The following is a 15,558-nucleotide window of genomic DNA, read 5'->3' on the forward strand; positions in this document are numbered from 1 at the left end:
CTGTGGATCACTGAACATAACCTTGGTATGCATAGAGAAGTGACCATCTAGATCTACACACTGATGTCGGTCAGTCAAATAAGACATGTTCTAGCCTATCAAGTAGAACAGTGTGGTCAATGGTGTCAAAAGCTGCAGTAAGATCCAGTAGCACCAGTAAGGAGACACAACCTGGATCAGAGGCCAGTAACAGGTCATTGACCACATGAACCAGTGCTGTCTCTGTGCTATGATGAGGTCTAAATCCTATCCTATCCTAAATACATTTCATGAATGTTATTTCTGGGTAGCACGGTGGCTTAGTGGTTAGCACTGTTGCCTCACAGCAAGAAGGTCCTGGGTTCAAATCCTGGGGTCGAACTGGGGCCTTTCTGTGTGGAGTTTGCATGTTCTCCCTGTGCCTGTGTGGGTTTACTCTGGGTACTCTGGTTTCCTCCCAAAGACCTGTACATTAGGTTGATTGGTAATTCTAAATTGCCTGTGTGTGTGTGTGTGGTTGTTTGTCTATGTGTGGCCCTGTGATGGACTGGTGACCTGTCCAGGGTGTACCCCTGCCTTTTGCCCTATGTGTGCTGAGATAGGCTCCAGCAGACCCCCATGACCCTAGGAGTCCTAGGAATAAGCGGGTATAGACAATGAATGTTATTTCTATGTCAGTATGAACAGAACAGCCTTCTCTAGGATTAATAAGTTGCATTTATTTTTTTGAATAACACTTATTTCTTTTTATAGTTAAAAAAACTTTTTAATACAAAATCTAAATAGATATAATGTATAAATATAAACAATCGTATATTTTTATATATATTAGTCGTACACAGTATGTTATTTGCATCTCTCTCTCTTCCTCCTCACTCTTCTCTGCCCTCTAGTGTCTCCCCGATGTACTGTAGCTTACTTCTGCACATGCGCAGTAAGCTCCTGCTGAGTGTTGACTTGGTTTTTTGACACAATAAACTAGTTAGTGTTTGTTAATGAAGCGGAACTGCAGTGTTTTTGTTTAAAATAAGAGAAATCCTCCATCATTAGCGTGTTAGTTAAAGATATTTATTCCTAAAAAATAACTTTACAAATCACATTATAGCAGAATCTTTACTAAAGAATGGTTTTATATTTATACATCAGTCCAGAAATATACTTCTGATTGATTCACTTGGTGACGGTTTCATACAGAACAGTGTCAACTCATAGCTACAGACAACAACAAGCGAATAAATAAATAAATAAATAAACTTGACAGTTGTGTTGAAATGATATAAAATTTCTTGGTTCTCTTTTTCCAAAATTCAGTTTTTGTAAATATAATAAAATCCTTTCACAAAGCTAGGAGGTTAGTTAGCTAGTACTCTTTGGGGATATTCTTTCACATTAACACTTATCGTGTCTAATTTTATTTACCAACAAATAAAGAATTTAATTAAATTGCGGCGAGCTTCCTGTTGTGACATTCAGTTTGAGAATTTGTTAAAAAAAATGTGTGTGTGTGTGTGTCTGTGTGTGTGTGTGTATGTGTTCAGCATGCACAGTCTTTGTGTGAACGATGTGGTTGTTTGTTCAGATCCGCTGCCTGTGGGACGCTGCTGTTGGTCAGTGTGTCCGGATTCTCCTTCATTCTCTCACAGATCAGATCGACTAAACACTCGAACGTCTGCTTCACGTTAACATTAGCCTTTGCACTCGCCTCTAAATACCCCAGACCTATAACACACACATCAGACACAAACACACAAACACACCTCATATACACACACACACACACACACACACACAGAGGGTGAAAGGTCAGAGCACAGGTAGCATCACCTCCCTAACCTCTGTGTTGTATCTGAAGGTGGGCGTGTCTGAATATCAGTGGATTATTTTATTTTTTCCTGGAATGTGTGTGTGTGTGTTTGATATGTGTGTGTATTATGTGTGTATGATGTGTGTGTGTGTGTTTGATATGTGTGTGTATTATGTGTGTATGATGTGTGTGTGTGGGTATGTGTGTGTGAGACGTGTGTGTATGATGTGTGTATGATATGTGTGTGGGTATGTGTGTGTGAGACGTGTGTGTGTATGATGTGTGTATGATATGTGTGTGGGTATGTGTGTGTGAGACGTGTGTGTGTATGATGTGTGTATGATGTGTGTGTGTGGGTATGTGTGTGTGAGACGTGTGTGTGTATGATGTGTGTATGATGTGTGTGTGTGGGTATGTGTGTGTGAGACGTGTGTGTGTATGATGTGTGTATGATATGTGTGTGGGTATGTGTGTGTGAGACGTGTGTGTGTATGATGTGTGTATGATGTGTGTGTGTGGGTATGTGTGTGTGAGATGTGTGTGTGTGGGTATGTGTGTGTGAGACGTGTGTGTGTATGATGTGTGTATGATGTGTGTGTGTGGGTATGTGTGTGTGAGACGTGTGTGTGTATGATGTGTGTATGATGTGTGTGTGGGTATGTGTGTGTGAGACGTGTGTGTATGATGTGTGTATGATGTGTGTGTGTGGGTATGTGTGTGTGAGACGTGTGTGTGTATGATGTGTGTATGATATGTGTGTGGGTATGTGTGTGTGAGACGTGTGTGTGTATGATGTGTGTATGATGTGTGTGTGTGGGTATGTGTGTGAGATGTGTGTGTGTGGGTATGTGTGTGTGAGACGTGTGTGTGTATGATGTGTGTATGATGTGTGTGTGGGTATGTGTGTGTGAGACGTGTGTGTGTATGATGTGTGTATGATGTGTGTGTGGGTATGTGTGTGTGAGACGTGTGTGTGTATGATGTGTGTGTGTGGGTATGTGTGTGTGAGACGTGTGTGTGTATGATGTGTGTGTGTGGGTAGTGTGTGTGAGACATGTGTGTATGATGTGTGTATGATGTGTGTGTGAGACGTGTGTGTATGATGTGTGTATGATGTGTGTGTGTGGGTATGTGTGTGTGAGACGTGTGTGTATGATGTGTGTATGATGTGTGTGCGTGGGTATGTGTGTGTGAGACGTGTGTGTATGATGTGTGTATGATGTGTGTGTGGGTATGTGTGTGTGAGACGTGTGTGTATGATGTGTGTATGATGTGTGTGTGGGTAGTGTGTGTGAGACGTGTGTGTATGATGTGTGTATGATGTGTGTGTGTGGGTATGTGTGTGTGAGACGTGTGTGTATGATGTGTGTATGATGTGTGTGTGGGTATGTGTGTGTGTATGATGTGTGTATGATATGTGTGTGGGTAGTGTGTGTGAGACATGTGTGTATGATGTGTGTATGATGTGTGTGTGAGACGTGTGTGTATGATGTGTGTATGATGTGTGTGTGTGGGTATGTGTGTGTGAGACGTGTGTGTATGATGTGTGTATGATGTGTGTGCGTGGGTAGTGTGTGTGTGAGACGTGTGTGTATGATGTGTGTATGATGTGTGTGTGGGTATGTGTGTGTGAGACGTGTGTGTATGATGTGTGTATGATGTGTGTGTGTGGGTATGTGTGTGTGAGACGTGTGTGTATGATGTGTGTATGATGTGTGTGTGGGTATGTGTGTGTGAGACGTGTGTGTATGATGTGTGTATGATGTGTGTGTGTGGGTAGTGTGTGTGTGAGACGTGTGTGTATGATGTGTGTATGATGTGTGTGTGAGACGTGTGTGTATGATGTGTGTATGATGTGTGTGTGAGACGTGTGTGTATGATGTGTGTATGATGTGTGTGTGTGGGTAGTGTGTGTGTGAGACGTGTGTGTATGATGTGTGTATGATGTGTGTGTGAGACGTGTGTGTATGATGTGTGTATGATGTGTGTATGAGACGTGTGTGTATGATGTGTGTATGATGTGTGTGTGTGGGTAGTGTGTGTGTGAGACGTGTGTGTATGATGTGTGTATGATGTGTGTGTGTGGGTAGTGTGTGTGTGAGACGTGTGTGTATGATGTGTGTATGATGTGTGTGTGTGGGTAGTGTGTGTGTGAGACGTGTGTGTATGATGTGTGTATGATGTGTGTGTGAGACGTGTGTGTATGATGTGTGTATGATGTGTGTGTGAGACGTGTGTGTATGATGTGTGTATGATGTGTGTGTGTGGGTAGTGTGTGTGTGAGACGTGTGTGTATGATGTGTGTATGATGTGTGTGTGAGACGTGTGTGTATGATGTGTGTGTGTGTGGGTAGTGTGTATGAGACGTGTGTGTATGATGTGTGTATGATGTGTGTGTGTGTAACTGACCGAGTTGTTGGGACAGCTCTCTCCCTCGGTCCACAGTGACGACTCTCTCCTCCTCCAGGTCACACTTATTTCCCACTAACAGAACCTGAGCATTTTCCCACGAGTACGTCTTAATCTGAGTGGACCTGAACACACACACACACACTTAACTTAAAACACACACTTAACTTAAAACTGTATGTGTGTGTGTGTGTGTGTGTGTGTGTACCAGTCCTGAACAGCACTGAATGACTCCTCGTTGGTGATGTCATACATCAGGATGAAGCCCATTGCTCCTCTATAATATGCTGTAGTGATCGTTCTGTACCGCTCCTGACCAGCTGTGTCCTACACACACACACACACACACACACACACACACACACACATACACACACACACACACACACACACACACAAAACACAGCTAGTTTCAGGGACACCACCTTACATACAACCTTGGCTCTAATAATTCCGGCCCCAACCCTGACAGAGACAAGGCCTACAAGTTCCTGAAGTCTACAAGCTCCTGAAGTCTTCCAGTTCCTGCTCCTATCCTGATGTCTACAAGTTCCTGCTCCAACCCTGAGGTCTACCAGTTCCTGGAATCTACAAGTTCCTGCTCCAAGCCTGAGGTCTACCAGTTCCTGGAATCTACAAGTTCCTGCTCCAACCCTGAGGTCTACTAGTTTATAATCCAATCCTGAGGTCTACTAGTTATTAGAATTCTAGTTCCTGAATTCTACAAGTTCCTGAGGTCTACCAGTTCCTGCTCCAACCCTGAGATCTACCAGTTCCTGAGGTCTACCAGTTCCTGCTCCTGCCCTGAGGTCTGTCACAGGAGTAAGTCCTTTTCCTGCTTGTCCTACCCAAATCTGCAGTTTGATCCTCTTGTCGTTCCTGTAGATGGTTTTGACCTTGAAGTCGATGCCGACGGTGCTGACGAACGCCGGTGTGAACGAGTCGTCAGCGTAGCGGAACAGGAAGCTGGTCTTTCCCACGCTGCTGTTCCCGATGATCAGGATCTTGAACATGTAATCAAAGGTCTGATCCACCGAGTCTCTGTGTCCATAATGAGGCTCATTAACCGACGCCATCTGAGAGAGAAACAACAAAAACGATGGCACAAGGTACGCCACAGGGAACTTTCAGTGTTTATGAGGCATTATAAGGCTAGACAGGGTACAGGGCATAGGGCGGGGCCAGGACTGGACAGATAAAGGCTCTAATCATTGAATAAATTTAGAATCCGGGCTTTATTTCAATTATCTTGTTGACTGTAACGAGATGAGCACTACTCTGTTATTCCACTAGGGGGCGAAATAATCTCCATAAAACCAGCTACTGACAACATGCTATAGATTTCATTCTTCATTAGCAAGAGAAAAATATGGCGCTGTAGCCACAACTTATTCATTTATTATCTCAAAATAATTCTGATATCTATATTGATTAATTTCGTGCAAATTCATGAGAAATAATCCCAGTTAAATTTATTTTAATTCCAGGTTTTAACACAATTTGGAAACTTGGTGTGATGTCACTGTGATGTTAAGAGTTTTAAAGTTTTTGAGATATAAAGAATTAAAAATTCTTTATATCTTATAAGCTGTTATAAAATGGTGTAAAAAATAGTCATAATAAAAACCAGGCTAGAAATATGTGTATACATTTACTTTTATTTAATAAATAAATAAATAAATAAATAAATAAATAAATAAATAAATAAATAAATAAATAAATAAATAAATATTTTGGAATAATTTATCTTTCTTCTTTTTGTTTCGTGTTAAATTTATTTTTAACTTTATTTAACTCTGGGTCCAGATTTTTTTTTTTAATACTGTTTGTAATCAAATATATTAAATGAATGCAGAAATCTAATTATTTTAATAAAATGAATTAATTCTAATGTAATGTTAAAAATGTAGATCATTATTTTAAAATTGGATAAATTTAAATTTTATACAGATAATAAAGAGTCTCAGAAATAAAGAATAACCTGATTTATTCGCTGGTCATGAAGGAGATATCTATATTTTAATATCATTTGCATATAGGATATAAAAAGAATAGAATTATAGATTAGGAGAAGAAGCTGATTCGATATTAAACATCTGTATTAATGCTTAAGTCTATTTTTAAGTGTATTATTATTTAAACAAATTCATTTCTGTTCACATTGTAGACATAAACGTTTCTATTTAATGTTTTAAACCTGATCACGGAAGCTGCTGATCAAACCTACAGCACGTGCATATCATGATAAAAGTCTGATATATCAGTCACAATGTCACTCATCACAACACAATACTCTTAAAAGCTGGTTAAATAAACACCACGTGCGCTTCCTGTGGTCAGTTTACACCCTACAGTAATAAACATTTGATCCTGAGAAATAAACCTCTTCATAGGGTTTTAAAGTCACGTTTCCTCTCTGGGATTAGTGTTAATATTGTTGGACACTAGATGTCCACCGTGTCCTCGTGCACGTTGTCCGGCGCTTTAATCAGATCAGTCAGATTTAGATTGTTCCAGAAGAGCACACACACACACACACACACACACACACGTAAACAATAACTTTTCCCTTCATTCATACATTTATAAAGATCATAATCAAAGATATTTCATTAGTGTTCACAATAATAATTATAGTAATTATAATAATAATAATAAGTTTTTACTCCAATCAGCAGAGAGAGGAATGAAATCAGCCAATCAGAGCAGAGGAATGCGTGCGTGTTAATAAGCAAAGCGCCAGAAGGATAAAAGGAAGAGTTTCCTGGGTAAAGAAGTATATTTATGCCTTACTTTGTCATTAGCAGTGTCTCTCCTCGCCTCCGTGTGAAGAGCTCAGCGTTATTAGCGCGCTATTAATCCCTTACAGTTCCGCGCATGCGCACAACTCCTCTCTCACAATTAAACGAGTTCTTTTTTCTAATTAAGTTTTTTTTTTACTGCGCATGCTGTTGGAGTGTGTGGTGTGTTCCTCCTCTCACCTGTCACCTTTACTCTTAAATAATGTTTACACGAAATTTCAGGGTGGATTTATTTATTTACATTTATGTATTCAAGTTCATCTAGATTTTCCCCCCAAATGATCCTCCTCTTCTTCCTCCCCACCCTCCTCCTGTGATGAAGCTCGTGTATGTGATGACGTCATGGAGACATGGAGTGGTCTATGAAATATTTTATTAAAGAGGTGTGTCTGAACACTGTAGTGTTCACACTGGTACAGTTCCACTGATAATCACACTGCATTCAACATCTAACTCATAAAACATTCACTTCCACTCTCCCAGTTAAACTTCTTCAGCAGTAACTCGTCTTCACTGCCTTCTGCCCGAGCTTACAACCTGGTGGAGCCTCACCCTGTAACACACACACACACACACACACACACACACACACACACACACACAATAATAAACTCCACAGTGCAACAGGCAACATTCACAATCCAGGAGCAAATGAACCTTAAACCTTAACTCCCTCTCTCTCTCTCTCTCTCTTACCCCCATCTCCCTCCCTCCCCCTCTGTACCCCCCCCTCTCTCCCCTGAACCCCCCCCCCCCCCCCCCCCCCACTGACCTTGTACAGACTGCAGACCAGTAGGAAGAGTGAGTTCATAGCTTTCTGCTGCAGCTCTTCAGTGTGCTCCTGTAAACACACAGATGATAAACAGGAAGCAGGAAGGTAAAGATGATTAAAGATGAAAGGTTTCAGAATGAGGGAGGTCAATCAGGTGACCGATTCTTCTCACCCCGTTGATGGTGACCCATGGCACGTATTGATGCGGTGGCTGTAAAGCGGCGGTTTTCTTGGCGTTCTCGTGCATTAACTGGTTTCCCTCGTTACCATTCACACAGGCCATGATGTCACCGAAGCTCGTTTCTGGACTGAACACCGCAAGACACTGAGGACAAACAATCACACCATCAATACACACTGACCAGGAACTGACCACTACCAGAGATGACATTTACTGAAACATGCTTAGACAGACTTAGATAGACAGACAGACAGATCAACAGACAGACAAATAGATAGACAGACAAATAGATAGACAGACAGATAAACATACAAACAGATAGATAGATAGATAGATAGATAGATAGATAGATAGATAGATAGATAGATAGATAGATAGATAGATAGATAGATTAAGGTAGTCTAGGTTTGTGTTAAGATAGTCCGGGTCTGAGGACAGGTTCGTTAATTCCATTATAAATCTCAGGATAATCTGCTTCCAGCTGAGGCTTGTCTAGGTCCAGTAGGTCCAGTGTTGGTCATTAGCATATAGTCAGACAGAGGACAATCCTAAACCGGAGTGAGTCTGGTTTATTTAATCCAGGTTAAATCTGAGGCCTATCTGTGATCTCTTGCATGTAGTGCGGTCACACAGGGTCATCTCCGGGCTCAACCCAGATTACAGAGTCAGACTGAGGTCAGTCCCAGTGTGGTCACTTTATTCTAGATTAAATCTGAGGCCAGTCTGGGACTAAAAGATGCCGGTCCAAATCCGGATGAGGTTAACCCAGGTCACATTTACTCGATCCCAGTGGGGTCAGTTTATTTCAGATTAAAGTGCAGGTCAGTCTCTGGTCAGAGGCAGAGGTGTAAAATCAGTGATCATGAAGACTTACAGATTCTGCCGCCTTCACCACGTTCTCAGCAGCTTCCATGCAGTAAATCACAGGAACCGCAGCACTGGGCACTTTCTTCATCACACACGTCTGAACACACACACACACACACACACACAAACACACACACACACACACATTAATCAGAGGATCACACACACACACACCTGAGCAGGTGTAGCTATGACATCACCCTGTTTTTATCATCCTGATTATTTTCTATAGTCTCACCTCGATCATGTTGCCCAGACACTCGTCCGGTCCGTGCTGACAGGTGAACTCGTACTTGTCTCCGACCTGCTTCTCCTGCAGGACACAGACCCAGGGGTCAGTGAGAATTCACAGCGTTTAAATCCTGACTTCTGATTGGTCATCAGGTGCTGATTAATTCTCTCTAACAGTGGCGCAGGTTTATACACATACATATATATAACGCTTCACTCTGATACGTTAGGGTTTCTATAGCAACAGCTCAGACGTGTACAGCACACACTCCACCGTGTCACGTGTGGAAGGAGTCTCCAGTGTGTAAAGCTGGAACATCTTCAGGACAGAGGAGTTTACAGGTCTGTGTGGTTTCTACAGTAACATGATGGAACTAGTTGCAGGGTTTTTTTGTTTGTTAACTTAAAGAGAGACTGATGAGGGAACCACTCTTTAAAGCTTTGTGTGTGTGTGTTTGTGTGTGTTTGTGTGTGATGTACCTCTGCGTTGCCATACGGGAAGAGCTCCACACTCATGATGTCATTCAGCATGATGAAGGTGGGCATGAGCTGTAATACCAGGAACTGACGACACCCGGGACACAGAGACTCATAATACAGAGACACAGTGACAGGATCAGCGCTTCTGCTGGAGTTCACCTGCTCACACTGTCCCAGCACCTACACACACACACACACACACACACACACAATACAATTACATTACAGCTCATTATAACCGTTGGTTATTACGCATCATTATTATAATACTGGCTCTGTGTCAGACACTACAACACATTATGTCACACCTTACTGCTGATTATCTGCTGCTGTAGTGTTGATCCTACACTCAGAGACATAAGGAACAAAAAGAAGGAAGGAAGGAAGGAAGGAAGCACAGATTATCTCAGGTGTCTCAGGTGAGGGTAAAGTAGCTCATAGAGTTAGCCTGCTTTGCTTATTTAATCTGAAAAGCAAGCTAGAGCATGTGAATGAAAAACAAGCCACGCCCACACACACAAGTGCCAACAGTACTCAGTGTGTGTGTGTGTGGGTTTGGTGGGGGTGGGGGTGGGGGTGGGCTGGGTGTTAACTTCCCCAATGTGAGTGATGAGTCACTAAATAGAACAAAAACATTTAATACAACATTTTTCTTTAACATAACTCACATAACCCCAGCTGTACTAACTGTACTAAACCAGCTGTACTAAACCAGCTGTACTAAACCAGCTGTACTAAACCAGCTGTACTAACTGTACTAAACCAGCTGTACTAACTGTACTAAACCAGCTGTACTAAACCAGCTGTACTAAACCAGCTGTACTAACTGTACTAAACCAGCTGTACTAAACCAGCTGTACTAAACCAGCTGTACTGACTGTACTAAACCAGCTGTACTAAACCAGCTGTACTAACTGTACTAAACCAGCTGTACTAACTGTACTAAACCAGCTGTACTAAACCAGCTGTACTAAACCAGCTGTACTAACTGTACTAAACCAGCTGTACTAAACCAGCTGTACTAAACCAGCTGTACTAACTGTACTAAACCAGCTGTACTAAACCAGCTGTACTAAACCAGCTGTACTAACTGTACTAAACCAGCTGTACTAAACCAGCTGTACTAAACCAGCTGTACTAACTGTACTAAACCAGCTGTACTAACTGTACTAAACCAGCTGTACTAACTGTACTAAACCAGCTGTACTAAACCAGCTGTACTAACTGTACTAAACCAGCTGTACTAAACCAGCTGTACTAACTGTACTAAACCAGCTGTACTAACTGTACTAAACCAGCTGTACTAAACCAGCTGTACTAAACCAGCTGTACTAAACCAGCTGTACTAACTGTACTAAACCAGCTGTACTGACTGTACTAAACCAGCTGTACTAAACCAGCTGTACTAAACCAGCTGTACTAAACCAGCTGTACTAACTGTACTAAACCAGCTGTACTGACTGTACTAAACCAGCTGTACTAAACCAGCTGTACTGACTGTACTAAACCAGCTGTACGGACTGTACTAAACCAGCTGTACTGACTGTACTAAACCAGCTGTACTAAACCAGCTGTACTAACTGTACTAAACCAGCTGTACTGACTGTACTAAACCAGCTGTACTGACTGTACTAAACCAGCTGTACTGACTGTACTAAACCAGCTGTACTAAACCAGCTGTACTAACTGTACTAAACCAGCTGTACTGACTGTACTAAACCAGCTGTACTAAACCAGCTGTACTAACTGTACTAAACCAGCTGTACGGACTGTACTAAACCAGCTGTACGGACTGTACTAAACCAGCTGTAATGAAGACCTAAGATGAAAGAATTAGTCTTCTGCTTACGCCATTAACTCTGGTGTTGTGAGAGTGAGGAGGTCTGGGGGTCAGTGGGGTTGAGTCAGAGTCAGGGCTCTTTGCAGGACACTCCAGTTCTTCAATCCAACCTTCAGCTCCACACCATATCTTCATGGAGCTGCACAGGGACATGGTCATGATGGAGCAGGGTTTGGAGTCTGAATTCCAGTGAAGTGAACTCAGAAGCTACACTGAACTATTAGTTCCTCTTGGTTGCTGTTGTAGAGAGGTCATTATCAACATTTACATTATTTAGTGTCCAGTGTCCCCCAGATGAGGATGGGTTCCCTTCTGAGCCTGGTTCCTCTCAAGGTTTCTTTCTCAGATCATCTAAGGAATTGTTCCTCACCACCCTCACCTCAGGCGTAACGAGACTCACTAAACAACCAGTTTAAAGCTTTTCTGTGAGTGTTTACTGCAGTCTTCCTGTCACACTGACCAGTTTCCTCTCACAAAACTGACCACTAGTGTGTGACTGTTAAAGAAATGAATCTCCACACCATTCTCTTCTCACCATCAACTACAACACGGTTAAAGTGAGGTCAGATTTTCAGTGGTCAGAGGTCTCAGAATAAGAGTTTGGTGTATGGGTTACAAAAATGTGGTTAAAAAGTCAAGACACACACACACACACACACAAAGTAGTTTTTCACCAGATGACATCATAATGATCTTTAGCTCATCTTTTACTTTCACTCGTGTGTTCCTCTTTATAATAACAACTACAAAAAAACATAATTTCATTTCAATTAAATAAGTGTGACGTCACATTTCAAATAGTTCAAATATAAAATGTACATTTTAAACATCATTCAAACACAAATACATTAACTATAACTATAAAAGCAGTGTACCGTGTTCCCGGTGTGTGTGTGTATGCGTGTGTGCGCGCGCGCGCGCTTTCTCACCCCGCATCTGTTCGCCGGTGAGCTCGCGCCCTCGTACACCAGCAGCGCGAGGCAGGCGAGCGCGAGCGCGGACTTCAGGACATGCATCTCTGCGTAGGGGGAGAGGAGAGAGAGAAAAAGAGAGAAAAAAGTAGTAAAAGAAGAAATAGAATTATGAGAAGAAGAGAACAGACTGCGCGGTGAAGTGAGTCAAACCACTGCTTTTATTTTACACCGCTTCCTCGTGCCTCTGACACGATTGGCTCCGGAGACGCTCGTGCTGTGATCTGATTGGCTAAGAGTCACGCGCTGGAGCGTCATTAAACACCGGCAGAACTATGGCGGCTATCGAAGCTGAGAAGAGCACAAAGTACACCACTAAATAAAGACTCTTTAAACAACTCTCTCTCTCTCTCTCTCTCTCTCTCTCTCTCTCTCTCTCACTCACTCTCTCTCTCACACACACACACACACTGAATTGTAGTAACGATATAAAGCTGTATCAAACACACACACTCACGAACTCCTCACGCGCTCCCTCATTCATTAACCTGCTATACGCCCTGAAGTCTAATTTCATCTTGTGCTCAAATTCACCTCAGAAATATTATTTTACAAAGTTAAGTAAAGTTATGTAAAGAGTTATGTTTGTTTGTCAGTGTCTATGTAATGTTATAAATGTAATAAAAGAATCTTTCTTCGCCGATCATGTGGTGTATAATTTTGCAGATTTGATTAGCATGGCTAATAATTAGCTGTAAATAAAAGAAAAACAAAGTTCATAACTGATTATAATTCTCTACTGTAGAACTCTGAGTGACTGAGAGGTGTGATGGAGTTACTGTTATTGCCTTAAAATTGATTATTTTCCTCTAAAAGCATGTCCTGAAACATCAGTGTTTAATTCTTCTCACAGTTTATCAGTGAGTATATTGGTAGGAGAATGTTGGACATGGAGCTAGGAGGTAAAGTGGAAGACCAAAGAGCAGGAATATGGATGTAATAAATGAGGATATGAAGCTATGGTGTAAGTGTTGAGGAGCAGTGAATGAAACAGAACACATTCTACATTATTCTGTTTATTTCTGTTTCTACTTTATCTTATAGCAGCTATAAACATCTCTTCATGTTAATAAGACCAAAAAAAGAGTTTGTTGTTGTTGTTTGTTGTTGTTTCTTGTTGTTTGTTTGTTGACGAGAAATCGCAAAGAAGTGTAATCTCCTCTGTCCTGTCGGAAAACTTTCTGGATATAAAGCGCTGACACTGGAGACTCCTATTCTTCATATTCCTATTCTACTCTGTTGTTATTATTCTGTTTTTATTTTTATATATTGTATAATTGATAGTCTATTTTATATTATATTTTATATTATATTCTGATTTTTTTATACTTGATAATCTTTTTATTTTAGATTCTTCATTTTCTTTCTTATAGTATATTTCTCATATATTTATTTTCCAGTTTTATATTTTATTTATATATATATATTTTATATTTATATTCCAGTTGTAGATTTCTATTTCTATTATAGGACATTTGTAAAAAAAAAAAACAAAAAAAAAACATTTCTCTACATGTTGTACTGTGTGAGTGTGTATGTGAGACAAAAACCTCAACAAAATCTGAATTTATTAGCAGAGCACCCACTGTATAAGGAGTTAAGGAAGTGAAGGAGCTGTTGCTATGGAAACGATAAGATATCAGAGTGAGTACATTAATATAAAGCTGAGCTGCTGTTAAAGAGAATTAATCACCACCTGATCCACCAATCAGAATGAATCACCACCTGATCCACCAATCAGAATGAATCACCACCTGATCCACCAATCAGAATTAATCACCACCTGATCCACCAATCAGAGCTCAGGACTCAGCATTTTGATCCATTAATACGGAATATATAGAGATAGATATGGTTTAGTCCCGCCTACTTTTACTTTTTTCTCGTTTATTAATGTTATTAACGAGAGTCTCATGAAATTAAAACTTTGCCTCAGTCTCTAGCCATTGTTTTTATTTCAGTTCCTGGTTTTACTCGAGCACCAGCTCCCACACGCAGGGCATTTTATTCACGCAGGGGGAATTCAGGGGAAATCCAGATGAGGCTGCTTTCCATTTTATCACACGTCTGTGTTAAATATTTCATTATTCCTAACAAGTAAAAAGAACAACTTTTCTTCTTTATTTATAACACATCACCATACTGATTACTGCTGGAGATTACTGAGTCGGAAAACTCACCCTGGTGTAGAAAATGTTTTAATAATCACTTTATATGTGTTTTATTTTTCACATATACTATACATATACTATATTGTACTATATATATATATATATATATACACTATATTGCCAAAAGTATTCGCTCACCCATCCAAATAATCAGAATCAGGTGTTCCAATCACTTCCATGGCCACAGGTGTATAAAATCAAGCACCTAGGCATGCAGACTGTTTTTACAAACATTTGTGAAAGAATGGGTCGCTCTCAGGAGCTCAGTGAATTCCAGCGTGGAACTGTGATAGGATGCCACCTGTGCAACAAATCCAGTCGTGAAATTTCCTCGCTCCTAAATATTCCACAGTCAACTGTCAGCTGTATTATAAGAACGTGGAAGTGTTTGGGAATGACAGCAACTCAGCCACGTGGTAGGCCACGTAAACTGACGGAGCGGGGTCAGCGGATGCTGAGGCGCATAGTGCGAAGAGGTCGCCAACTTTCTGCAGAGTCAATCACTACAGACCTCCAAACTTCATGTGGCCTTCAGATTAGCTCAAGAACAGTGCGCAGAGAGCTTCATGGAATGGGTTTCCATGGCCGAGCAGCTGCATCCAAGCCATACATCACCAAGTGCAATGCAAAGCGTCGGATGCAGTGGTGTAAAGCACGCCGCCACTGGACTCTAGAGCAGTGGAGACGCGTTCTCTGGAGTGACCAATCGCGCTTCTCCATCTGGCAATCTGATGGACGAGTCTGGGTTTGGCGGTTGCCAGGAGAACGGTACTTGTCTGACTGCATTGTGCCAAGTGTAAAGTTTGGTGGAGGGGGGATTATGGTGTGGGGTTGTTTTTCAGGAGCTGGGCTCGGCCCCTTAGTTCCAGTGAAAGGAACTCTGAATGCTTCAGCATACCAAGACATTTTGGACAATTCCATGCTCCCAACTTTGTGGGAACAGTTTGGAGCTGGCCCCTTCCTCTTCCAACATGACTGTGCACCAGTGACCAAAGCAAGGTCCATAAAGACATGGATGACAGAGTCTGGTGTGGATGAACTTGACTGGCCTG

At 41.4% G+C, this 15,558-nt stretch overlaps 2 protein-coding genes across 2 annotated transcripts; both read right to left on the reverse strand.

Moving 5' to 3' along the window:
• Positions 1-816: 816 nt before the first annotated feature.
• Positions 817-5,825, reverse strand: LOC131367651 (ras-related protein Rab-3A-like). The gene is made up of 4 exons (XM_058413077.1): positions 5,041-5,825; positions 4,401-4,519; positions 4,193-4,317; positions 817-1,698 (listed from the first exon to the last, which is right to left on the reverse strand). Exons 1-4 carry the CDS (start codon positions 5,266-5,268, stop codon positions 1,514-1,516), a joined length of 657 nt encoding a protein of 218 aa, XP_058269060.1. The 5' UTR covers positions 5,269-5,825; the 3' UTR covers positions 817-1,513.
• A 1,524-nt stretch (positions 5,826-7,349) lies between these two features.
• On the reverse strand, positions 7,350-12,508 carry LOC131368449 (gamma-interferon-inducible lysosomal thiol reductase-like). Its single transcript, XM_058414595.1, has 7 exons — positions 12,294-12,508; positions 9,525-9,704; positions 9,052-9,126; positions 8,821-8,910; positions 7,938-8,090; positions 7,766-7,834; positions 7,350-7,546 (listed from the first exon to the last, which is right to left on the reverse strand). Exons 1-7 carry the CDS (start codon positions 12,378-12,380, stop codon positions 7,487-7,489), a joined length of 714 nt encoding a protein of 237 aa, XP_058270578.1. The 5' UTR covers positions 12,381-12,508; the 3' UTR covers positions 7,350-7,486.
• Positions 12,509-15,558: the final 3,050 nt, after the last annotated feature.

Source organism: Hemibagrus wyckioides, linkage group LG17, assembly GCF_019097595.1.
Source record: "Hemibagrus wyckioides isolate EC202008001 linkage group LG17, SWU_Hwy_1.0, whole genome shotgun sequence".
NCBI classification, from domain to species: domain Eukaryota; kingdom Metazoa; phylum Chordata; class Actinopteri; order Siluriformes; family Bagridae; genus Hemibagrus; species Hemibagrus wyckioides.